Source organism: Nipponia nippon, unplaced genomic scaffold, assembly GCF_047370975.1.
Source record: "Nipponia nippon isolate SJK-2023a ecotype South Korea unplaced genomic scaffold, ASM4737097v1 scaffold_16, whole genome shotgun sequence".
Lineage (NCBI taxonomy): Eukaryota > Metazoa > Chordata > Aves > Pelecaniformes > Threskiornithidae > Nipponia > Nipponia nippon.
In genome coordinates this window covers 5992151-6016020 of record NW_028262332.1, presented here as the reverse complement: position 1 = coordinate 6016020, position 23870 = coordinate 5992151, and the positions used below count along the sequence as shown (strand labels likewise).

At 52.1% G+C, this 23870-nt stretch overlaps 1 protein-coding gene across 1 annotated transcript; it reads left to right on the top strand.

The window, feature by feature from the left end:
- Positions 1 to 131: 131 nt before the first annotated feature.
- URM1 (ubiquitin related modifier 1) lies at positions 132 to 17379 on the top strand. The gene is made up of 5 exons (XM_087753306.1): positions 132 to 219; positions 3032 to 3102; positions 15255 to 15336; positions 16353 to 16401; positions 17125 to 17379. Exons 1-5 carry the CDS (start codon positions 185 to 187, stop codon positions 17191 to 17193), a joined length of 306 nt encoding a protein of 101 aa, XP_087609432.1. The 5' UTR covers positions 132 to 184; the 3' UTR covers positions 17194 to 17379.
- Positions 17380 to 23870: the final 6491 nt, after the last annotated feature.

Here is a 23870-nt window from a genome sequence, read left to right as displayed (position 1 = left end):
CCCGGCGGCGCTCGGCCCGCAGCCCGCCGGCACCGACCGCGGCCGGGCCCGGGGAGCGGAGCGGGGCCCGCCGGGGCCGCCGCTCCTTCCCGCCGTTGCCGGGCAACGCGGCGCGGCCGGAAGCCGGCGCGGCACTTCCGGCGCGGCCCGCGCGCGCCTTCCCCTCCCGCCCGCCGCCGCCAAGATGGCGGCGCCCGTGTCGCTGCAGGTGGAGTTCGGGTGAGCGCGGGCGGCGGCGGCGGCGGGGCCTGGGGGCCGCAGCGTGGGGCCGGGGACCCGGGCGGAGGGTAGGGCCGGGCCGGGCCCTTCGGTGAGGCGGCCGCGGCCCTGAGGCGGAGCGCTCGGCCTGGGGGGCCGCTAGGAGCTGGTCTGGGCCCGGCGGCTGCCGCTGCCGCGGGGCTTCGGGGCTGCGGCCCGGGGTGGCGGGTGCAGCCGCCCCCGGGGAACCCGGCCGGGGCGTCAGGCAGCGCCGGGGGGGGGCCGGGCTGCGCCGGGACGGTTTCCCGCAGCGCTGCAGTGCGGGCCTGGCCCCTCGGTGCTGCCCAGGCAGCGCGGGGCCGGGCCGCCCTGCCCTGCTCTGCCCTGCCCGGCCCCGCCGCGCCGAGGCGGCGGCCTGGCCTCGCCTACGTCTGTCTGAGCGTCTTGTACAAGTCCTTTCCTTTCTCCCCTTTTAACCGTTTTGTTGTTTTTTTTTTTTTTAATTATTAAAATTATTTATAAAAACCTTCCACTCGTTTTTCGGCTTTTTTTCTCTGTACCTGTATATATATACATATATGTGTGTTTTTATGTGTGTGTATATCCACAATCACTTTGCTTTGTGTTTCAGTTAGTTCACTTCAGTGTAAAATTCTTTCGCTTTGTAGCATTTAGGTTTTCAGGTCTGCATTGCTGTAGTATCAGCATTGGTAACGCTCTGGTGCTGGGATGTTGAAGTGTTTGCAGTGGAAGTCTGTGCATATTTGTGGAAATACTTGTGTTATTTTGTTAAAGCCTCCTTTTAGCAGAAGCTAAAAGGCTACTATTTATTTGCTTTTTCCCACCCTTTCACGAACACAGAAATGCCATAACCCTTTAAATACCCTCCTCCTTAAGAATCCTTTCCTCAGTCTTTCCCACTTCCAGCTGCAGCAACTCTCCTAATTTTCCCAGAAGAGTGAGATGCATTTTTGCTTCCCTTGGAAATGCATAAATGAGCTCTCTATGTACAAATCGCAGCTGAGTTCCCCACAGCTAGCGCATTACAGAAGGACCTTATCTTGCAATCTACATTTCCCGCTGTAACAAAGCGTGACCTTGTTTTCATTACATAAAAAAATGTTTTTCATATAATTGCTGCGACTTGTTCTCTCGCATGAATCTCGGCTCGTGTTAATAATCGCTGCTTCAATTTTCAGATAACTATTTTTTGTGAGCTGGTGGAAGAACACCAACAGAGTGCTCTTTAGGAGAGTTGCTGCATATAAGTAATGCTGCCGAGGGCATAACAAGGGTGCTGTTGTGCTCTTCCATTGCAGAGCCAAGAAAACCTAGTGTCGCATTTTTAGATATTGAATTTAAAGGAACTTAGTAACGTCTGGATGTATCTTTGTTGATATTTAGGCAAGGATTATTTATTTTAAATACTTCTCTTTATTGTGTTGGTTTCCAAGGGATGTGAGGCACCAATAAGTTTCTAGAAAGTAACTTCATAAGAAAATTTGTCTAAAGTAATCTACGTTTAAATTGGAAGAACATTTTGCCACAATTATGTGCCCTTTGAAAACAGGTTGGTCATTTTTCTACTTCAGTTGAGTATCAAGTGAGTTGAGGGTTTTAAGAGTTTCCTAATTGTTAAAACTTTGGCCATCCTGTTCAGTCTAGAGTCAAGAGCTCACACTATCTGCCTGTGTGTCCTCTATCTTGAAGTAGCGTTCATGTTTATTATCCATCTCCCTGCTCACATGATAAAGTTTTATAATCTTCTAAGACTGAGCTTGGCCTGTGGCCTCACAACATCAGGAAAACTAAGTTATGTTTGCAAAGCTCAAGATTTTCACAATTGTTCATTTTCCAGAAAAGGAATGTGGGTGAGGAGCTTGCTGAGGCTTGTAAGTTGCAGTTACAAAAATGAATTGTTTTTCCTAAGAGCCGAAGTACCTGGACCCAATTTAAATCCCATTTTTATTCAGGTGCGAGGACAGCTCCTGTACTTGCCAGCCTCTGCCTGTTTTGCTCACACTTGACCTCTTGTGCTTGCAGAAGCCATCGCTTAGTTATCTGAGGCTAGTCCCCCAGTGCGTTCTGAATATCAGAAGAGGGATGTTAATCAGGTTGTTCAGTGGAGGAAGATTGTGTATTTATTTATTTGTTCATTTTTACTTTAACTTGTCATCGTCGTCGCTTGCTCTGCTTGCTTCTCCCAGTCAAGTCCCTCCTGAGAGGGAACGTTTTGTAGTAAGTAGATCAAGAAAGGGTTGCCAGGACTCAAGGACTGCTGGCTCTGCAGCTGACTTGCTGTGTGACCTCGTGTGAGTCATTTCCTCTCTCTGTTTACAAGTGGAAACGGGGGGGAATATTTATTCCAGAAGGATGCTACGATTTTTCACGTTCTTTGAAATGCCTTGAGACTTCTGGCTAAAAGGTGTTAGGGACGAGCGATGTTGGATGTAGCATGGTGGCTGTAATGTTGTTTGACTTGAAGCAATGCCGATCGCTAAAGGGAGAGGGAAGGCGTTAGGCTAGGCGCTGTGCGGCGGTTTGTAAGCGCGTTGGGACGGGAGCCATCTTCCTGTTCAGTTGGGCCGATGCCTGGCACCGTGGGGTTCTGGCCCGCGACGGAGCCTCCTGTATGCGTTGGCGATGGGAGATGGCAACTTCCCCCACAAACTTGTGGTTTGTGAGAGGAAAACAAGACAAAGAGAATCCTGTGCTAAATATAGTCTGTGTCATTTGTTTTCTCTGTTGTGGCATCTATGTAAATCGCCTCTTTTGTACTGTCTTCCTTTTGACAATAAAGCAAAATCTCAGTGGTTCATTGTTTTTATTTCAGAGGTGGTGCAGAACTCTTGTTCGATGGTGTCAAAAAGCATCAGGTGACTTTGCCCTGTCAACCAGAGCCTTGTGAGTATCAGAACCTGTTGGATAACTTCAAAGAATGACAACAAATGAAACAAAGCTGGTTTGTACAGCAGTTTCATTAGTTGGCAACAAGAGTCAATGTCTTTTAAAAGCACTTGCAGACATGCCGTGGATCAGATAGCTTGGCAGACGGTGGGTAGTCCTCAAAGTAAATACCAAGCAGAAATAATCTGAGCGTCTTTCCTGTGCTGTAAGCCCTTGTGAATCGAGTCCTTCCTTAAGACTTTTGCCTCCCTCCTCCTGGATAGACAACTGCCTCTGAGTGTTTCCATCAAATCTACGTTTGTCTTGCTTGATACTTGAAACCACCAATAACCTCCTCTCTCCCTTGTTTTTCCTTGCTTGTGCTGAGGTTTCCAAGAGGCATATATGTATGTGTGCATACATACGTAGTGTATAGATATATGGGGGTGTGTGTATAGCAAGGTAACTTTAATGTATTTTAACTACTTGTTTGACTTTCAAGTATATATATGTAATCGTTTTATATGCAACTATGCAGTTGAAAATGGCAAAACTAATGCTCGAATGTGACACTGGACATCCTGCCTGTAGCCTTCCCTGCAATAAAAAAAAGGATGCTGTTAAGCTAAAGACGTGAGTGTCCCAGTGATAAACAGTCATAATCTCTGGTTTGTGATTTGGAATATCAATACTGAGAAGTGCTGTACTAACTCTCTTGTTTCTCCTTATGTGTGTGCATACTTCAGTTGCAACGTAATTTTGCCGCAGGTATGTTTTGAATTCTTCCAGCTAGATAGCAATGCTTTATGCTGTTTGAGAGTGGGATTATAAACCGCAATAATACAAAGCATCACGGAATGTTAACCACTAATATCTCATGAATGGCTAATGCCATAATCTATGTGCTGTGAACGTTGAGGCCTGAAATCTTCTTGCCATGCCTGGAAGTAATTAGAGATTGGTAGAAGCGCTTTTGATGCCTGGACATAAGTACGTGTAATTCAAATATAATAGCAGCACTGGAATAGTGTGTTATCTTGTGGTTAAGGACAGGGCCTAGGGATCCAGAAACGTGACCTGATGCTGATTTGCTTTGTGAGTTTAGTCGTGTTGCTTAACTTTCCCCTGTTGCTAGTGAAGTAGTAGCGCTACTTTCATGTATCACAAGAGAGTTCAGCATTAAATTCCAGCACTGTTAAAGCACTTAAGATCCTTAAACGGAAGATAGTAAAGAAATGCCAAAACACTCATTTACTTGGTTTATAAACTTGGGGGCTAGAGCATCATTTTCTTCAGTGTTCTGTAAATTTAAAATACCCACTGATATCCAGCACGTTGGTGGTGTTCAAACCATGATCGGATGCTCAAGAAGAAGGCGTTATTACATGAGATGTCTATTTCTGCCAGGGGAAGCGGGGGATTAATATCCAAGAATGATTCTTCTAGCCTGATGGTTGTCAGCGGTGCAGTTGTATGTGGCCTAATCCATTCCCACTTGAAGTTGCTGGGAAGACCTATAGACTTCATTAGGAGCTGGATTTATCCTAAAGGATAAATCTTTCCCTGAAGATCTGGCTCAGTCTCAGGGTTCAAACTCATGATCTCCGGTGATTCATTCCAGATTAATCTAACACGTTATTGCTCCCAGCTTTTCACGCTGCCTTGTTTTTCGGAAGCTGCTATCCCTGTACCAAGAGTGGCAGAACGGACGGTGTGCTCCCCTGGTTTGCAGCCTGCTGTTTTCATGTGCATCGAGTGACAGGGAGGTTTCAGTTTTGGGGCAGGTTGTGGATTGCAGCGGCTGAGGAGCAAACATTGAATTGTGAGGCTTCTGCTATAGTGACATTTACATCCAGCACAGGGGTGGGGTAGTCAGAGGTGCGGTTAATGTCTGACAGTAAGGGATTGCTGGAGACACCCCTCATAATATTTCTGGATGAGAATTATGTTGTAGAAGTGAGGAATCGGTAGAAAAGGATCAGAAGCATGTGAATAAGAAATTTGCTAAACTCTTGTAATTTTATATTATTCCTAATGCCTTGTATTTTCCCCATTCACATTAAGAAAGTTTATTTCACCTATCTCTGGGTAAATAAAGATATATGTGTAGTATGTTCCCTGCTGCCCTTGTGCAGACAGAATTACAATGATTAGAGAAATAAAGCAGCTCAGTTCTACTCAGTGCATCCTGTTGCTTACCTTACCCTGTATGTCCATCACTTAATACTCTGAGGAAAGATCTGTAGTATGAACACTGCTTGAAGAGCTACACTTCTAACCCCATTTTAACTGATTTCATTAGCTGACAAGCTTATTTTTGGCGATTTTCGCCTCTCTTACCCACTCTTCCTTTCTTTCTAGGTTATTTTTGTCTTTGTCCTCCTTTTTGCAGAGCAGCTGCTTCTCTCTGGGACATTGGGTCCAGCTATATTTTAATTGTTTAGGCATTTTTATATATAACCTAGAGGTGAGGGGAGGTGGAAAATTATATGAAGAAATACCTACAAATATTTCTGGGAATAAAACAAGCTGTGCTCCATAGTGGACAACGGCGGTGTTCTCTGAATGATAATAATGCTGTTTGAACAGATTATTATGTGGTCATTGCCTTTTTCCTGGTAACAGGCACTAGGTGGAAAGTAGGTGGGTTCCAGATCCAGTTAACTTTTTCAAGAAGGTTTGTTTCTCTGTCCTTTTCTGACGCCTGGAGATGGGCTCCTGGAGGGATTAGGAAAGGCGGGAGGAAGGAAGCTGCAAATGGGACAAGAGCAAGCCACGAGGGGTACAGCCGTGTGGCGGGACCTATTTTTATTATCCAAGGGGCTTTTTGTATCCTAACATCAGTAAAATAGCAGTTCTTTATTTCCGAAGCGGAGCTGTCTTAGCCTGCGTGTTGAAGTTGCTGCCAAGTAGCAACTTAAAAAGGTGTGATATATCTGTATAGGGAGGCGGATTTACATAAGCCACACTTTGTGCAGGACTGTGTAATCTTTTAGAGCTGTTGCAGAAAGAAGACCTCAAGTTAAACAAGAATCTTGTCCCAAATTACTGGCCATTTTGATGATCTCATTGGTAATGCTGTTAGAGGATCTAAAGGCATTGATGCCCTGTTGGCTTCTTCTGCATAAAAACAGTGTGTGTGGGAGAAAGCAGCTGGGGGAATAACGATATTTGTTACATGGAGAGAGGATTAAATTGGCAGGGAAATCAACTTTATTTTCAAGCATCTAAGAGGCTATTAGAGACAATGGAGCATAAAAGAGAGAAACCCTAAATTAAAAACTGAAAATGTATTTGGCAGCCTCCTCCTGAAACAAGCCACAGTAATTTAACCAAGTGCTTCAGTAATCAAATAGATCATTGTATGACTGCTCTGCAAGTGATGCCGGAGCTCCTTCCTCCATCTCGCTGGGACTCACAGTGGTGGATTTGTCTATGGCCATGCGAATTGCATGGAGGCTGTTGGAAGAGTAGGAAGTCACTGGCATGGTTTAACCCTTGTAGTCATTTCAGGTTTAGCTCAGCAGCGTCATGCTGATGCAGAGTGTTTACAAAACCCCTCTGCTGTGCTCGCTACTGGATGTTGTATCTGGAGGTTGGGGCTGTTTGTAAAGTCCCTGGCAGTTGTGCTGCAGGCTGCTCGGCTGCAGGTCCAGGGCTTCGAATTTCAGCTTCTGTGATTTTGGTGATGGGACTTGTGTTTTTGGAGCAGCAGTGACCAGTTTCAGCAGTGGTCGCTTGGACCTTCTGGGGTAATCAGGAATTCACTGTGTGTTTTGGCACTTACAAGTCTGGAAGGATAAATTTTTAATCAGTGTGTTTTGGTAATTGTTTGTGGTTTCTCTTTACCAAAACCCCAGGGAAAAAGCCTGTTGCAAATCAGATTTTTTTTAGAGAGAAAAATTAAAATAATCTGCCAAGTGCTCTTTATGTTAAATCCCCGTAGAGAAGAGCATGGCCTGCTCCTCGGGAGCTTTGCTTTCCAGGGGCCTCGTTCTGCACAGCATGGAGGACTGCTGGGGAGTTGGGAGCATTCATCTTCTCGGAAAAGAGCCTGGGGATCTCAAGAGATCAGACCTGTGTGACAGGCAGAGTGGCTTAAAAAAATACAGCATGGCACGTGTTCAGAGTTGGTTGGGGTGCTATGCCAAAACAACGTGTAAAATCAAGAGCAGCAGTTGGCATTGGTTGTCTGTAAATGCCCAGTGCTGTTGCTAGATAGCATGTCATAGTTATTAACATTCTGGAATGCTTTTATGGCTCTGTTTATTATTCCGAACATCTTAAAACTTGCTCCAAAGAAGGAGTAAAAATATATTTGGTAATGCAGAGACTTATTAAAAGAATGATAAACACACACCCCCCCAAAGCTCTATGGAACTGCGTGCAGTCAAATCTTTTTAACCACAGAGTATGGTACTCGCGGGTCTCAAAGGACTTTGGGGTTATTCCCCTGCTTGTGCATGTCTCTTAGGCAGGTAATTATGTATTTGCTGGCAAGGAAAGGGGACTCAGTGGGTTACCCAGGGTGGGACTTCAGCCTGGACTAGTTCAGCCAGGCTGCTCCTTCCAGCAATCGGCATGAAGAGATGCGTTTGCAGCACTGGGAGCCCGGCGTGATGCTGCGGGGCTGCTGCGATTGAGCGGTCCCTGCCGCGTTGGCAGCCCTGGCGCAGGACTCAGCACGGCGGTTGCATGCACAGCTTCGGGTCGCCGTCCCAGCGAGGCCACGCATCGCTTCTGCGCAAGGAACGAGTCCTTCGGAGGGAACGGGGAAACGAATGCGCGCCCTCACAGGAGCAGTCCCAGCCCTCTCCCGGGAGGCCACAGAGCCACGTTACCGGATCAGCTCATCCCAACTCATTGTGGAAGGAGCTTCCCAGGCACCGAGAAACCAGCTCTTGTGTGTGACCAAATCCCTGGGATAACAAAGCCTGGCTGTTCCACCCTCCTTCCCAGCCGCTGTATTGCAGTGCCGACACCTAGCAGGATAACCTTTCTGTGCCAGCCCCCCCTCGCTACTCTCTCTTTTCTCTCGGTGGGATTTGCCGTGCTGACAGCACTGTTCAGAGGGTGGCAGAGGAGCAGGGCTGGGGAGGAGGATCCGGGCCCTTTAAACCGCTTAGCATGCGGTTCACACGGCTCCGGGCCAGCTGTTCCTTTCTCCTCCTGCCCTCACTCGCAGGAGTTGTTTGCTGAGCTCAGAGCTCCTGTGCAAAATTGCTTTTCAAAAGAGCCACTTTCTGCTTAATTAAACAATGAGCCGCCGTCCCTCTGCACATCTGTAAAGCTCCCTCTGCAGCCCCTTTATCCCACAAACTGCTCCATTCTTACCTCCATTCACTTGTAAATCTTACCCCCCCTCTCCTCCACCCTGATCATCTCACTGGCCCTTTCTTTTCCCCTTTCAAGTAAGACTGAGGGGCTTGGAGTATCTGTGGGGGTGGCTGGGTTGGGTGGACAGGAATCGGTTTAATGGTGCTTGCCGTATATGAAAGTCTAATAATAGCAAAGCGAGAGGCGAGGACTGGACTCTGCATGGTTTCTGTATTTAGAGGAATAAAATCATGGCAGTTCCTGAGCTGAGCTGAGACACTGACTCATCCAGCAGCCAGAGGGGACACCAGCCACCAGCCGGGCTGGGAGCGGGGCAAGGAGGTGACTTGAAGGCGCTTTCTGATCCAGCTGGCAGTGCCAGGGAGAGCCCAGCCCAGGGGATTCCCTCTGCGTGCAGGGCAGTGCCAGGCTGCCGGGGAATCCCTCTGCAGGCTGGCAGGAGCAGCCACCTTCCTCTGTGGTCTGGGGTCTCACATCAGCTCTGGGTGGTCTCTTGTAATAGCGATAAGGTTTTCCTTTTTAACCCTCGGTGCGCGTGCACGCACACAGAACCCAGAAGCCGGGAAAATAGGAGAGAGGAGAAATTTCAGTTTGATGGCTTTACGCCCGCGGTTAGTAATGCATTCTCTGAATTGTCTTCCTGAGCAGCTTAAAAAAATTAACCAGCAACATTCAAGGTTAAGCAGGATAAATGAATGGAAAAGTGATGAGGTGGGATATCTCCTTTATCACTGGGAAGGACAGATTATAGCCAGGGTGACGCAATATCATCTAGCATAGATTGATGGAGAGGGCTGAAGAAATGGGAGTTTGGTGCATTAGCAGAAGATTCCTGACTGCAAAACTATTAGACCATGGCACAGTCTCCTTGGGGTTTGGTAGCAGGTCTACATTGCTCAAGCATCTTAAGATCAGAGCGAGCAAGGCTCGGGATAGTCTTTTGTTGAGAAAAATTCTGCACTGGCAGAGGGATAAAATCACAGGACCTGTTAACAAGATGTTATTTTTAATGTCTGCGATTCCCAGTCTGGGACTTCACTGCCGGTGCGATAGTCTTTGAGGCTGTCTCGGTTCCTTCCTTTGACAATTTTGAACGGGAGGCCAGACCCTGGGCCAGCACTAGTGATCTGTGATCCTAATTAAAAGAGACAGTTTGGTGCACTGGCATTTATTTGGGAGCCTGAAGTGACAATAGCGTTGGGTGTTACGGGATTAGATGCTCTGACTTTGGAAATGAGTAGGGATTAGGTTTACCCTGAGGATCAGCTCGGAGCTGCTTTTTTTTGTCATGGGAGCTGATGGATCTGGAGGCTTGCTGCTGGGTAGTGAGTGGGATTGGAGATCCCTTGAACTTGCGTTCTCCTAACAGGGAGTGGAAGATCCCAAGCAGCTCCTCTCCAGTTCATGAGCGTCGTGATTAAAATCTCAGGGCTGAGAATTGCTGGGCGATGGCTGGGATCTGAGTCTTCGCTGCTAACAGGAGGGCTATGAAAGACCCCCTGTGATCCCTTCCCATTGTGGGGACAGAAGGAAATGGAGAACAGCATTGCTCTTCTAGCTGTGAAGTGAGAAAAAGATGTCATAACGCAATTAAAAATTACAGAAGCCAAGACCTTGACGTTCATTTGTAGCAGACGAGAACAGATGAGACCAGTGACTGGGATTCTCTTGTGTCTGGCTGTAGTTACGCCCTAGTTTTTTCCCTAGTACTTAAATCACTGCCCACTCCAGCACGTGGTAGGATTGGCTTGTGTGCTTGTCAGAGAAAATGGATTTTGCTCTTGCTGCAAAATTTTACCTTGCTGCTCGCGCTGCATAGTACTGAACCCATTTGCCTGTGACTCCATTTATATCAGCTATTCCAGGTCTTCTTCTGCAGTTTATGGCACACCATCGTCTGCTTCAGTGAATGATTTGCATATCAGATGGGAGGCTGGAGGAGTCTGAAGGATCCCTTAGGTCAGGTTTTGTAACAAGCTCTTTTAGAGAGCAGATTCCTGGAGGGCCGTCAGATTCACAAGCAGAGAGAAGGCATTCACCTGGAGGGGCGGCAGGTATCGGGAGCTGGTCTGTTTTAAAAACAAGCTGCTTAAGCGGGAAAAGAGGGATACAAATTGTCTTTTCATACATTTCCATGCAGGCAGGGGGAATAATGGCAGAGGAGCGGCAGGGAAGGGGCTTTGTCATGGTTACAGGCCGGTGGCTGAGAATGTGGGTGGAGCGGCGCTCGTCCAGAGTTAGTGACCTCAGCAAATTGGAGCTCAGCCATGGTCAGTATGATAAATGATCTTATTCTGGGTCAAAGAAATGGTACCCCACAGGGAGGTATCCGCAAGGCGGCCCGGGAAAGCGCAGTGCTCTTGCAGCACTGACCCCTTAGTGACCAGTGCTGCATATGTCTTATTTATTACGGACCAGAAGGGAATTTTCCATGGTTCGGCCTTTATAGGGTTCCCCTGTTTCCCCGAAATAAACTCCCAGTTCTGCAGCCAGGGCAAGAATATGGGTGCAATTACACCCTCTGGGTGCCCTTCGAGGCACTGGCTGCTTTGTGCAGGTTTGTACGTGGATTTTAAGGCAGGGGACGCGAAGGCGTCTGGTCATTGCGTGTGTGTGCGTGTATCTGCCAGCAACCTGTGCGGCTCCTTGGGAGCCGAGAGCTGCGTGTCCGTGTCAACTGCTATTACGGTTGAGCAAAATCCTTCTGCATTTCTGCACATTTATCAGTTCGGTGCGAGATCCTTCTAGTGCAACACCCAGCTTGGTATTTCTTATGCGAGGCACCTGGTTGCTCTCTGCACACAGCGAGTGCCCCCTTTGCTGAGTTATCACTGATGAATCTGTCAGGCCCAGGAGGTTTTATTGAGCTGGGAAAGATCTATGGATTTCAGCCCTGGTTTTGAGGGTGCAAATGAACCTGGGCTCTTGTTCTGGGCAGTGGTAAATGGAGTCCTAGATGCATTTCTCTTGCAGAGGAAGCTCAGCAGATTCTTCATCAAGGAACAGTTGGGGTAATGCAGAAGATCAGGCCTTGGAGGATACGCACGAGGACCGAGCAGACTGTGCAGTTCTGTCTGCCACAACCAGGAGTGTTTATGATGCAGCTGGGCTGAAAATGAGCCGACGCTGTTGGGTTTTTGTATGCACGCTCGCTGCAGTTTTTGCATCCTGTCCGCTTGCGTGACAAGCCAATGACTTTGTGTCACTGCGAGCACACACTTCGTTTTCCTGAGCTGTGTGTTTCACTGGGTGATTTGTTTTATGCATGTATTGTGGATTTGAGCTCCCATCTGTGCACTTGAACTAAGCAGTTTTCTCAAACGTTTGTCAGTTTTTCTTTTTTTTAATTAACTTTAGATTATTTTTCCTGAGAATTTGGAGCCGTTTGATGTACTGTTAGCACAGGCAACAGAAGCTGTCTCTGTATACAAATGAGACAGGGATTTCCTACCATGTGCTTCAGTCCCTCCTTTGCAGTTTGAGAATATTTCAGCTTCCTTGGCCAGTTCTCTCTGGCTTCTCTGCCGATGCTGCCAATGGCGAGGACAGTTAACAATAATTAGAGTGGATTTTTTGGTGTGGGTATTTGTTTGCTGTGAGGGAAACGGAGTAGGCTACCAAAAGGATTTCATTGAGACCATGCAGCAATGATAAAAATATATCATGACTTGGGTGAGCTGGACTTGAGTTGGTGACGTGGGAGCAAAATGCTGCATTGTGTCAGTTCTCACCTGAACCTCACTCCTGGGCCAAAATGCACGGTTGCTTTTGCAGCCAAATGGCAGCGCGCGTACAACTGAGCTCCTGCAAAGAGCAGATGCCTCTGTTCTGTGATGGGGGCCAGCTTGAGAACCGACGTGAGTGTAAAATTGCTGTGTCGTAGTGATGGTTTAGCTTGTCAGCGGATGTGGTGCCTGACCAGGTTGAGATTTTTTTCCCTCTTTGTATGTCATTTGTAGAGGACCTGCTGTTTGCATGGCAAATCCTCAGCCCAGGGAGCTGGAAACCTGTTAGACCCGTAGCGTAGTGTCACAAAGAAAACGTCCTAGGAATGCTACGTATGTCAACTGTAAGAGTGAAGCGGTTGTGCTATAATTTACTTCTTATTATTTCCATCATGATAACATACAGAGTCCTGAGCTGTTGATCGAGACTGCTATTCGAGGCACTGAGCTGCAACATGGCTTCTCCCCAGACCACTTGCAATGGAAGTAATCTTGTTCCTTTTCAATATCTTACTTGTGGGAGATGGTTTTGGTGTGGCTCTGGTCATTTTTCATCCTTTATAATTGATTTGTTCTAGTAATATCAGTGTACAGAATGTAGAGACATGAAGGTGGGGGGAAAAAATTCAATGCTGAGAAAGCAGCCGAAAGTATTATGTCTTAAGGTTGGCTGCGGAGAAGGGGTCTTAATTTTCGTTGCCGTTTGGAGCGGGGAAGCTCCAGGCATGCACAGGGGTATCAGCTTTTTTCCTGCTGTCTAAATTCTTCAGTATGTGTGTACGTGACTTCTGGGGAGGAGTAAATGAATGTAGGCTCAGGTGGGGCTGAAAATAACATTTATTATGGAAGGAGTAGGGGTAGGGGAGTCTTCCAGCTCAGCCTCGAATAAATCAGTCCTCTCGCCCCTTCGTCCAGGCTGCTTCTAGGTGGCTGTCTTTTATCCAGCTGGTGCAGCGTGTTTCTGTTTAAATGATCTCTCCTGAAAGGTCCCAGAGGAAAGGGCTGCTTATTCCACACAAGGAGAATGGTATATGGCACAGCTCATTGTTGTGTGCCCTGCCGCAAGTGCATAAATATGAAACAGCTCGCGGGTGTTTCTGCGGTGGGGCTGGTGTCCCCTTTGTGCCCCCCCTCCTTCTCCTGAAGGCTCCTCTCCATCTTTCTTCCTCTCCGGCTTTCATTTCTTGGTGATGGAGAGCAGGAGTCATTTGGGTGTGAGATCCTGAGGGCTTTACGTTGCAGCAGCATTTTTCAGGGGAAGGTGAATATAGTTAACTCTTGTCCTGGCGGCTGACCGACCACCATGGTATATATACACCTTCTGAGCAGCACTTGCCATCCCCGGTGCATGTCGCTAAGAAGGCGGCAGAAAATGGTCTATTTTGTGCTCTTAACTGGGTATCATTACAAGGGAGTCAGGGGTCAGCCCCAGGCAGGTGATTCAACTCACCGGGCAGTTTTAAGGCACAAAGCAGCTCTTTTTGCCCTGATCAGAGCGATCCAGTGCTCGGAGGCAGCAATACCTGTCGTGCTCTGGGCAGCCCCGCGGTGGGACCGGTGTGCCGGGGGGCAGGCTGTTATCCAGAGGCACCGATGCCCTGGGAAACCGGGGGGGAAGAGAGGGAATCTGAGAGCGTCCCCCTCCCCCCTTCCCTGGGAAAAGAGGCCCCCATCTGCTGCAGATGGACATGTCCCCATCGCCTAGTTGATGTGCACCTGCCTACGCCAGGGCTGTTCATCCTTGGTGTGACAGAAGTGATGGGGGTCACGTTATTCAGAAGAATCCCAGCTCTGCTCTGGGTAGCATCCACGATCCCATAAAATCCTGGGGTAAGGCAGGGACTGAGTCGAGCCGCTACAAGTGCATTTATTTTTGCTGGTCATGAGGCAAACACACGGGGAATCGTACGCAGTTTGATTTTAGCTCGGAGAGGTGCGTGCAGAAAGGTTCCCCGTGACTAGGGCAAGGTTACCACACGTGAGGGAGACGTGGAAACCCATCCCGCCGTCCCAGCTTGTCCTGCGAGCAGGGCTCCAGCCCTCACTGGTGGATTTGTGCCTTCGAAAAGCTTCCTCGCGCCTCGAAAACAAACAAAACTCTTTCGGGGCTTTCAAAGGGCTGTTTAAAGGAGCCCCGGGAGAATAACTGATTGTGGATTCAGAATGATGAAGTGGTTTGTGGAACGGTGAAATACAGAGGCAAATGCAGGAGAACTCCACATTGCAATTTGTCAGCTTCTCTAAACCCTGTAACGGATTATTCCCCCCCTCTGTCGCTTCTCACCTCTCCAATAGGAAATTAACTGATGCTATCACTAAAGAAATTGTTTTTGCCTCACAAAGTAAAATTGATACTATAAAAACCCGCCAGCAGTGTCTCCTCCTCCTTTTACATGAAGACAAATCCTTCCTGTCACCTACTGAAATGGAAAGATAAAGGCTGAGCTTTAATAAAGAAGCTATAAGCACAAAGTGTAGAGGGAGGGAGCAGGCACGGCGTGGGGAACACGCCACGACAGCAGGTGTGATGCTGGGCGATACTGCAGGTGTCCAAAACACAACTGCTGTGGCCGGTGCCTGCGTGCGTGTTTAATGCATGGTTATGCACACGTTTGTGCCCCAGAACTCGTGTCTCCGAGAGCTGGTGCTGGTTTGGGTACCGATAGTGTCTACTCCTTTCAGGTTCTCAGGCTTGCTTGTTTGGACTTTTTAAATCTAATTAAACACACAGAGTTAAACATCAGTTTGTTAGGTGATAACGGAACGCGCAGGACGTGAGGCGTGTGAAAGAAATCTGAACATCGGCCGTCTCCTGCGGGATTGGCACTTCTGCATGAACTGCGTTCGTTCTTTGTGGGATGCGTTTTCTGCGGGAAACCTCTTCTGCCAAACCGCGGGGTTTGGGGCAGAGCCCTGAGCTCCCTTGAGGCAGGACCGCCCGTTAGCTGCTGGTGAGGGGCAATCCTGTTAGGCGGCTCCTTTGACGGGAGGTTTGCAGCTATCCCCATCCATCCTCATCTACTCTTTTGTGGATAAACAATCACTTTGTTCTGGCATCAGCTAGGAGCCGTCAGCTAGTTTGTAAACTGCTGTCTTTTCTCCTTTCAGGGGATATCAGAAACCTGCTAAAGTGGATCAAACAGAATCTGTTGAAAGAACGACCAGAATTATTTATGCAAGGGGAATCTGTGTAAGTACAGCTGGTATGAATCCTCTGTGTGTTTCTCTGTTGATCCCCGTGATTTGGGATACGTTTTTCCTGTTGGTTGCAAGAAGCAAGTTAACGACCATGAAAATACGGGATTTGCTAAAGTGATAATGGGAGGTGTCCCACGCTACATCTCTCGCTCTTCCACGGAGAGCGTCTTTTGCAGCCCTCGCCCCAAATCTTTAAACCTTAAATGTGAAGCAGGGCCGCATGTACTTTCTCTCAGTTGTCACCTGGAGCAGCGTAGCGCATGTATCCTCAATTCCTGGAGTTTTAGCAGGTCTGTCCGTTCCCTGCTGACATCATTGGGACTGAAGCAGTCACTCGGAGAAATGCCAACAAATATTTCTTCTGGGAAATGTATTTTTATTGTCAAAATGGGGCCAACCTCGTGGAGGGGGGAAAAAAAAAAGAAAAAAAAGCCAAGAGAAATGGAGCAGAGTGAGCTGTGCAAGCATCCCTGACTGCGGGGTGGCGCTGGGGGTGTTTAACATTCGTCACGGATCTTTGTGAGCTGAAGCGTGTGCCAGGTCCCCTGGTAACAGGAGAGACAATTGCAGGACACTGAAGATCAAAGAGGGGGAATCCCTTTGCCTGTAATCAGGGGCTCGGAGTGGATCCCGGGTGTTTACTGCCTTTGGTAGGGGCACCGGAATAGCTTTCCCTACCTTCACATCGAGCTCTCTGCGCTCGACCCTAGTGCGTGGGTTTTAATTACCTGGCTTTTCTGCATCTTACGGAAATGTAGTCATTTCGGAGCATCCTCAGGAATGGTGCATTTTGATTCAAATGAGCTCTGGGATTGCTCCTGCCTCCCCTTTATTTGATCTAGAAAGGGCACGGACTGTACCTGCTTCCACCTCCATGCTAGGATTCCTTTTTCTCTTTGGCTTTATAGGCAGTCAGCTTGTGATCTGTGCTGCAACATCCCTTGTTCTTAACTATTTGTGAAGCTTTTTAGCAGCCCCGTATCCTAATTATTTCTCTCTGTTCTGCAGGAGGCCAGGAATTTTGGTGCTCATCAACGACGCAGACTGGGAACTAATGGTCTGTACTCCTTCAGTTTGACTTTTTTTGTTGAAAATATTGCTCTGTCTGTTCTGTGGTTGCTCTCAGAGAAGCTATTTCTGATTCTTGCCCCAAGCAAAGCATCTCCTAGTCGAGGGGGAAGGGGCAGGCTGGGATCTCTCCCCCTGTGTTGTACGGTGGCTGTTCAGAAGCCTGGAGCCTTTCTCTAACCTGCTGAGTTTCATCAGCCAGCCAGTGTCTGAAGAGGCCACCCGTATTCCCTGGCCTCTGGCAACGGGCTTCGCACCTCTGCCCGCTCACAGGTCTCCTCCACGCGTGGGGTAACATCTTAGTGGGTACCAGGCAGCTTCACGGCCCCAAGCAGACCCCCTTCGCTCGAGTAAGGTGGTGCCATAGCAGGTGAGGGCAGCCCTGGGGAGATTTCTGCCCAAACAGGCAACTGGTAAATATTCTCCCTTTTCAGCCCACTGTTGTGCTCAGACAAGGAACAGCCCCTAACTGCTTTCCTGCCTCAGGCAACCACCTGTTCTGTGAAAACCCTGGTCCAGAAAGCGGTGTGGGATAATGAACGTCAGCTCCCTGTCTGATCTCTCACCTTTGCTTCCGTTAGGATGAAAACATCAGTCTGTCCCTTTCTGCTCTCCCTAACCCTCACCATCTTTTTATGAGCTGTTTTCTCTTTGCAGCTAGTATTCGGAAATGACATTTAAACCATTTTTCATTTTTTTTCTTGGCCTGCAGGGTGAGCTGGATTATAAACTCCAGGACCAGGATAATGTGCTTTTCATCTCGACATTGCATGGCGGGTGAACTCCTGGAAAAACAAGAGGATGTAAATCCAAATCCCTGGGCAAAAAACCCAAACAAAAACCTAAACCCACCCAGACCTCTCTTGAACTGCCTGTGCCCGGTCTCTGCATCTTCCCACTGCGTTCACTTGTTACTAGACATCCCAATAAAGCCCCGCCAGCACGCGGCCTGCTGTCCACCACAACAGCATCCATCTTTTGGTCCTCATTTCACCTCTCCTGACTGCGCTTCCAGGTACCCTAACGAGCAGAGAGCACCCGCAGAGTGTGCGACTTTGTTCTTCTGTGATGGGAGGAAGAGGGGTGCTGAACCTCGAGTAGGATGGTTTGTCTTCGCAGGCAGTGGGGCGTTCTGGGGGAGCTCTGCCTGCTTCGGGGCAAGGCTGGGGTGCCTCTGCCTTGGTGCTGGGAACTGGGATTCTTTTAACACAATACTTTGTGTTGGTACAGTCTGTGCACGAGCCAGAGGAAGGGCGAGACATGAAGCGCAAGGAAACAAAGGGTGACTTTACTAGTTTTTCTCTGAGGTGGCAGACATTACAGCTTAAGAGCCCTCTGCAGTGGCTTTCCACTTGTCATGATATTTATTTGTGGGAAGTAGGAGAGAAATAGGCTTTTTTAGTTTTGTTTTTCTGATGCCTTATGCCTCTCTCATACCTGAGCTGAGGCAGGGTGAAGCACTAGCCCACGAACAATGTCAATTTATAACCATTTGGTTGGAGGGGAAACAAACCCGTGCCTGGTCTGAGACAGCGCAGAGTGATAAGGGCAGCAAATTATCTTTCTGTCACCACGATGGACAGAATTGATCAGCCTCCCTCGCCTTCTGTGCAGGAGGGGAGCGGTGGGGAGCTGCCTTGCTGCAGCCTGGCCGGGGAAGAGCTGGGGCTGGAGCTGAAGGTTAAAGCACAGAGACCCGGGAAAGAAAGTCAGTGGTTTTTAACCCTTTCCATCAGTGGGAGGGGGAGGCTTCTTACTGCGCACCCTGAGGAAGTCCCGTGAGCGCAGCGGAAGTGGGTGTGCGCGGCTCTGCTAGGGCACGGATGCTGTTCGGTTTCCAGAAGTTTCCTCGGACAAATGGACTGGCCGGCCTGCGAGCCGGGAGGCCACGGCGCGAGCACAGGGACGGGGTCAGAGAGGAGAGTGATGGTGCCAACAGGCCTGAAACGTGCTGCGCGAGCTGCTAGGGGTGTCCGACCGGGATTGTCCTTCCTGCGCTCCCCCCTGCCCTGCTCACCTGCGCTTCGGCACGGCTCCGGCAGCCCGCGGTGGTCCCGGCGGCAGCACTCCTGCCCAAGCAGCGGCTCTCCCGGGGCGGAGGGCTCGCCGGTGCCATAAGCTCAATCGGTGCACATCTCGGAGCTGATCTGCACCACGTACTGCTCGCCCCGTCCTCGATCTCCGGGAGCTGCCGAGGAGGAGCTGGGAGGCGGTGAGCAGTGCAGTGCAGCAGCCCCGGCTCGGGCAGCCTGGCCTGGCACCGGAGCGCTCCGTACAAGGAGCCTTTCCCGACCTGCGCCTGACAGAGGAGTTACTCTGTCTGACGCGGAGGGAGTACCAAAGAGTAATTCCCTCGTCTGACTTCTCCGATGACTCCTCTCTCGCCTTTACCCCACCGCAACCTGCGTAACTAAAAGCACCCACGGACTACGGTGCTGCTGCATCTGAGAAACCCTAACTTCAAGCCCGCTGCTGGTAACGAACCGATATTCAGCCTTTTCCAAATCCAGCCGCAGCGACTCGAGTCCAGCTTTTGCCGTTTGTAAATGACACGGTTGGGCCGAGGGCTCTTCTCTGTCCTGCGTTCGCGGCCGTAAGCTCTGCCGGGCCGGGGGAGCGGAGAGGGATTCCAGGTGACGGTAGGAGCTGGCTGAAAAACAACGAACCTGTGTGGCGTGCAGCTTGAAACGGACTTAAACCCAAGTGGGAAAAGGCAGGTTCGTCTTCAGCGCTGCTGCCTGCCCTGCCTCTACACTGCATTTTTGCCTTAGGCTGGGCTTGTCTGTGCTCATCCCCCCCAGCTGTTTGCTCACGATAGGACGAGTTCCTTCCCGGGGAGGTGTTATTCCCCTCGCTAGCGCAGGTAGACCCAGATGGCTTAGCTCCTGCTGTAGTAAAAACTGCCAATCATTGCTAAAAAAAAAAAACTAGAAATGGGAAGATGAGGGAAGCCAGGGGAGGGGAGAAGAGGGGGACAGCAAAATCCTGTAACAACAAAAAAAAAAAGTTTCTGAAATAAAAGCTGTTTAAAACGTTCTCTGCCTCCAGCTTTGTCCTAGATAGGCTCTTGGTGAAATTTTGCTCGGATCTTGTAATGCTTCCCTCCTCCTCCTGGGTTTCCTTGGCAGCCCCGGCCGAGTCGCTTGGCTTGCGGAGTCATAAAGCCTCTCTGTTGCGAGCCTTCCTCCCGCGGGTGGTTTCGGGGGGCTGCTCCGGGAGGGCCCGGGCTCCGCTCCCGGGCTCCGCTCCCGCCCCGGCCCCACCGCCCTCGGCCGGGGGCAGCCCCGGGGCCCGGCCGCTCGCCGCCGAGCCCGCCCGCTGCCCGGGCGGCGGGGACCCGGAGCGGCCGGAGCGGCCTCCGGGAGCCCGGGGCGAGCCGGGGCTGCGGCGGGAGGAGGAGGAGGAGGAGGAGGAAGGTGTCCCGGCCGGCGGGGACCTCGCCCCCCGGTGCAGAGGGATGCCGAAATAAATGAAACGAAATGAAAACGCAATTTAAAATAAAATAAAAAAATAAACAGAAATACCAGAAGGATAAAGCGGGATGGAGCCGCAGGGCCGGGGCGCCCGCCCGCCGCGCTCGGCTCCCTCCCCGCCGCCCCCGGCTCGGCCCCTTCGTCCCTGCCCGCTCCCTGCCCGCTCCCTGCCCGTCCCGGCGGGGACCCGGCCGCTGTCTGCGGCGTGGGGAGCGATCGCCGAGCGGTGCGGGGCCGCCGCCGGCGCCGATTTAATTTCCTTGAAATCCTCGCTGCGGCTTCCCCGGGCTGCGGCGGGTCCCTCGCCGCGCCCCGGGCCCGGGGCAGCGCCGTCCTCCTCCCTCCGCCCCGAAGCGCCTTCCCGGAGCCCGGCCGGCGGAGTTGAAACCTCTGCTACAGATGTCCAGACACAATTCTTGGTTCGTACGGCTCCATCGCACAAGAATTGCGTTTGGACAATCAGGAGCGGAGATTCCCATCCCGGGCTCGCGGGATCTTCCAGGGGGGGAATCCGGCTGGAGCCTGGAAAACAAGGAGACAGGGGCCCCGAGCCGGCTGCCCGCCGCTGCCCGCCGCTGCCCGCCGCTGCCCGCGCCTCGGCCCCGGCCCCCATAAGTTTCTAGCGCAGCCGCGGCGCTTCGCACCCCGGCTTCCATTTAATGGCACCGCGAGGGGGTTGATTTTATCAACTCGTTTCTTACCCCTCCGGGAAAAAAAAAAAAAAAAATCAGCCCTTATTAAAAAAAAAAAAAAAAAGAAAAAAAATTAAACCAACATCAAGCGGGGAAAAAAAAATAAAAATGAAAAGGATAAAAAGCCAGAAAACGAAAACCAGCGATCCGTCCCCGCCGGAGCAGCCCCGGTGGAGCGGGGGCTCGGTGCGGCGGGGCCGGGGGCTCGGGCAGCCCCGGGGGCTCGGCGGGGGCGATGCGGCGGGGTGCGGGCAGCGGGGCCCGGTTGGGCTGCGGCCGCCGCCGCTCCGCCTCGGGGAACGGAGCAGTTCCCAGCGGATCGCCCTCAAAATTCGGGCACTTTGACAAATCGCCGAAATTTATAAATGCCCAACCGGGGGGGGGGAAATATTATTATTAATATTAATAATAATAATAAAAAGAAGAGAAAAAGAGGAAAAATCCAGGCTTCTCCCCCAGCCCCTTCTCACCGACCGGCTCCCACGAAGTTGGGAACAAATCCCCCCTCTCCAGCCAGGGAAAATCCCGGCCCGCTGCCGGCGCTTCCCCCGCCGGGGCCGGGGCTGGGGCCGCGGCCGCTCCGCGGCGGGGCCGCTCCGGTCCCCCCCGGGGACGGGCTGAGGACGGGCGAGCGGCGGACCCCCGGCTGCCCGAGCCGCCCTCCGCCCCGGCGGCCCGCGGGGCTCCGAGTTTCCACGGGGCGCGGAAAGTGCGTCCCGCGGGGGCGGAGCGGGCGGCCCCCGCGGCTCGGCGGGGCACGGCGGCGGGGCGAGCGCTGCACCTGCCGCCGGCCCGGAGCCCGGCCGAGCCGCCCCGGCTCTGCCCCTCTTCCTCCACGCCGTATCCACCCGGGAGGGTCCCAAATCCGCCCGGGAGGGATGCGCACGCCGGGGCTCTGCGGGCTGCGCCGGGGCCGGGCAGGGCTTTTAGTTGAACGGCACAACAATAAATGTGTTGCAGAGCCGGCGAGAAAAGAATGGGGATGACCTTCAATTGGTACTGGATTTGAATAACACCACGGGGTGATAAATGCCCATTGTGTTTTAGGAGTAATGAATCTCCACTGTCTCTATAGCACAGAAACAGCAGCTGCAACCTGGAGCCAGCCATCTCTTAAAGACACAGCTCCCAAACCCCAGCCCCCGGCCCGGCTCGGCCCGGCTCGGCCCGGCCCGGAGCCCCCGCAGCCGCCCGGGCCCGCTGCTCGGGGGCCGGGGTGCGCCCTGCCTCGGGGTCCCGGCCCCGCTTGGCCCCACTCGGGGTTGCGGGGGTCCCCCCCGAGCCGCCGGGCAGGGCTGGGGCCGGGGTCCCCTCCCACCCCCCCGCTCTCCCTTTGGGGACCCCCCTCCCCCCGGGTCCTGCTGCCGCGGGGGTGGCGCTGCCCGGGTCCCCCCGTGGGGTACGGGGTCACCTGCACCCCACCCCGGCCCCCCACGGCAGGGAAAGTGCTGGGGATAAATAACGCTCATTGTTTTCCCCTAATGAATATTACCGACTTGCCAGGCCGGCAGCTGCGGGCTCCGGCCGGGGGAGCGGGGGCATCGCCCGCCCCTCCCCGCCCGGGGACCCCCCAGCCCCGGCCTGCCGGGGGTCCCCGCAGCCGCGGGAGGAGCGGGGAGCCGGGCCCTGCCTTCACCCCATCGCCGCCTGCCGCCCCCTCGGGTGTCACCGGGGAGCCGGGGTCCCTGGGCACAACCAAGGGGGGCTGGGGGGAGGCTGGGGGGGTCCCTGCCCCTCCTCACCGCCCCCCCCCCCCCCGTGTCCTGGCCACAGGGTCTGGCCCCATGGGGAGAGGGATCGGTTCCTGCTGGGAGAGAAATTCCCGCGGCCCCAAGGATGCTCGGAGCAGCCCAGCCCCGCCGAGCTGCGGGGTGCCCCCGCTCCCTGTCCCCGGCCCGCAGCGATGTCCCCTGCCGGCGGCTGGGCCAGGCCTGGGGCGGGGGAGAGCCCGGGACTGGGGTTAGGCCTGAGCTCTGAGCAGGGACCAGCGGGGCAGGGATCTGTGGCCGGGGGCTGCTTGCCCACGGAGGCTCATTCCCAGGCCTCGGGGGGTTTTGGCCACCCTGCGGAGGCACGAACGTGTCCCAGGGCCCGGGGACAGCCACCTTCCCACAGCCCCTGCGCGGGGCCGGGGGATGCCCAGCTCCTGCGACGGCCACGCGTCTCCTTCCGAAGGGCTCCCCGCCTCCCCACACCTCCTTGCCAGCGCTGGTAGCAATAAACCCAATTCCTAGGAGTGTGGAAACCAAAAGAAATCCAGCATTTAAAAAAAAAAAAAAAACAAACAGCAGCATCAGCAACAGCTGAAGGCCCCTGCGCTGGGTCGCAACCACCGCCTGGGACCGGCGGCTCTTCGGGAAGCAGGAGCCATCGGAGGGAAGCCCCCGTCGCCGCTCCCGGGCTCTCCGGCATTGTTTTAGCCCCGGACCTGCCGGCCTTTTAACTCGCTTTAATTCCTAAGGCTCCCCCACCACCACCTTTTTTTTGAAGTCTCTTTCCCAAATCTCGGCCGAGTTAATGAAGTTATGTGATCCTATAAATGTTAATTGTCTAAACTTCTCTTCTCTCCCTTCTTTTTTTTTTTTTTTTTTATCTCTCTCCTCCTTGCTGCTTTCTGCTCCACTTGTAATAAAGAAAATATCTTGGCTGGTCTTAGCCAGTTGCTTGGCAACCTCAATAGAAAAAAAGAGAACAGAATGTAACCAATCCCGAGACAACCGAAAGATTTTGGTGACATGTGACCTCTCCGAAAAGGGCAGCCTTAAACTGTCCCTTCTGTCCTTTGCTCCTGACCATTAGGGTCTCTCGCCCTCCCCCCCCGGCTCCTTACACCAATAAATATGGATTAGTGAAATACTTTTTCCCACACTGATGAAAAGCCGGGATTGATCTTTCCACCTCCTTTATGTACCAACCTGACAAGTTTCTAAACAAAATTAAGAGGGAAGAGGCGAAAGGAGCCATCCCGGGTTGGGCAGCCCGGGGACGGATCCTGCCCCACCATGGGGATGGGGGGGTCCCCGACGGGGTGCTGGCGCCGGCCGTGCCGGGGCTACGGTCTGCTCGGCCGCTGTCCGGCCCTGCCCCGTGTGCCGGGAGCACGGTGCCAGCAGGTTAGGAACTAAAATGTAGTTTTTCTGACCCAAAAGAGAGAAAAAATAAAGCCCCGGCCCAGCCCTGCGCTCCCTCAGTGGGCGCCTGTGTGTCCTGGGGGGACCTGTCCTGTTCCTCGCTGCCGAGCCCCAGCGCTCGGGGGCGGCTGGGGAAGTTGTCTGCAAATTATATTTCATCCT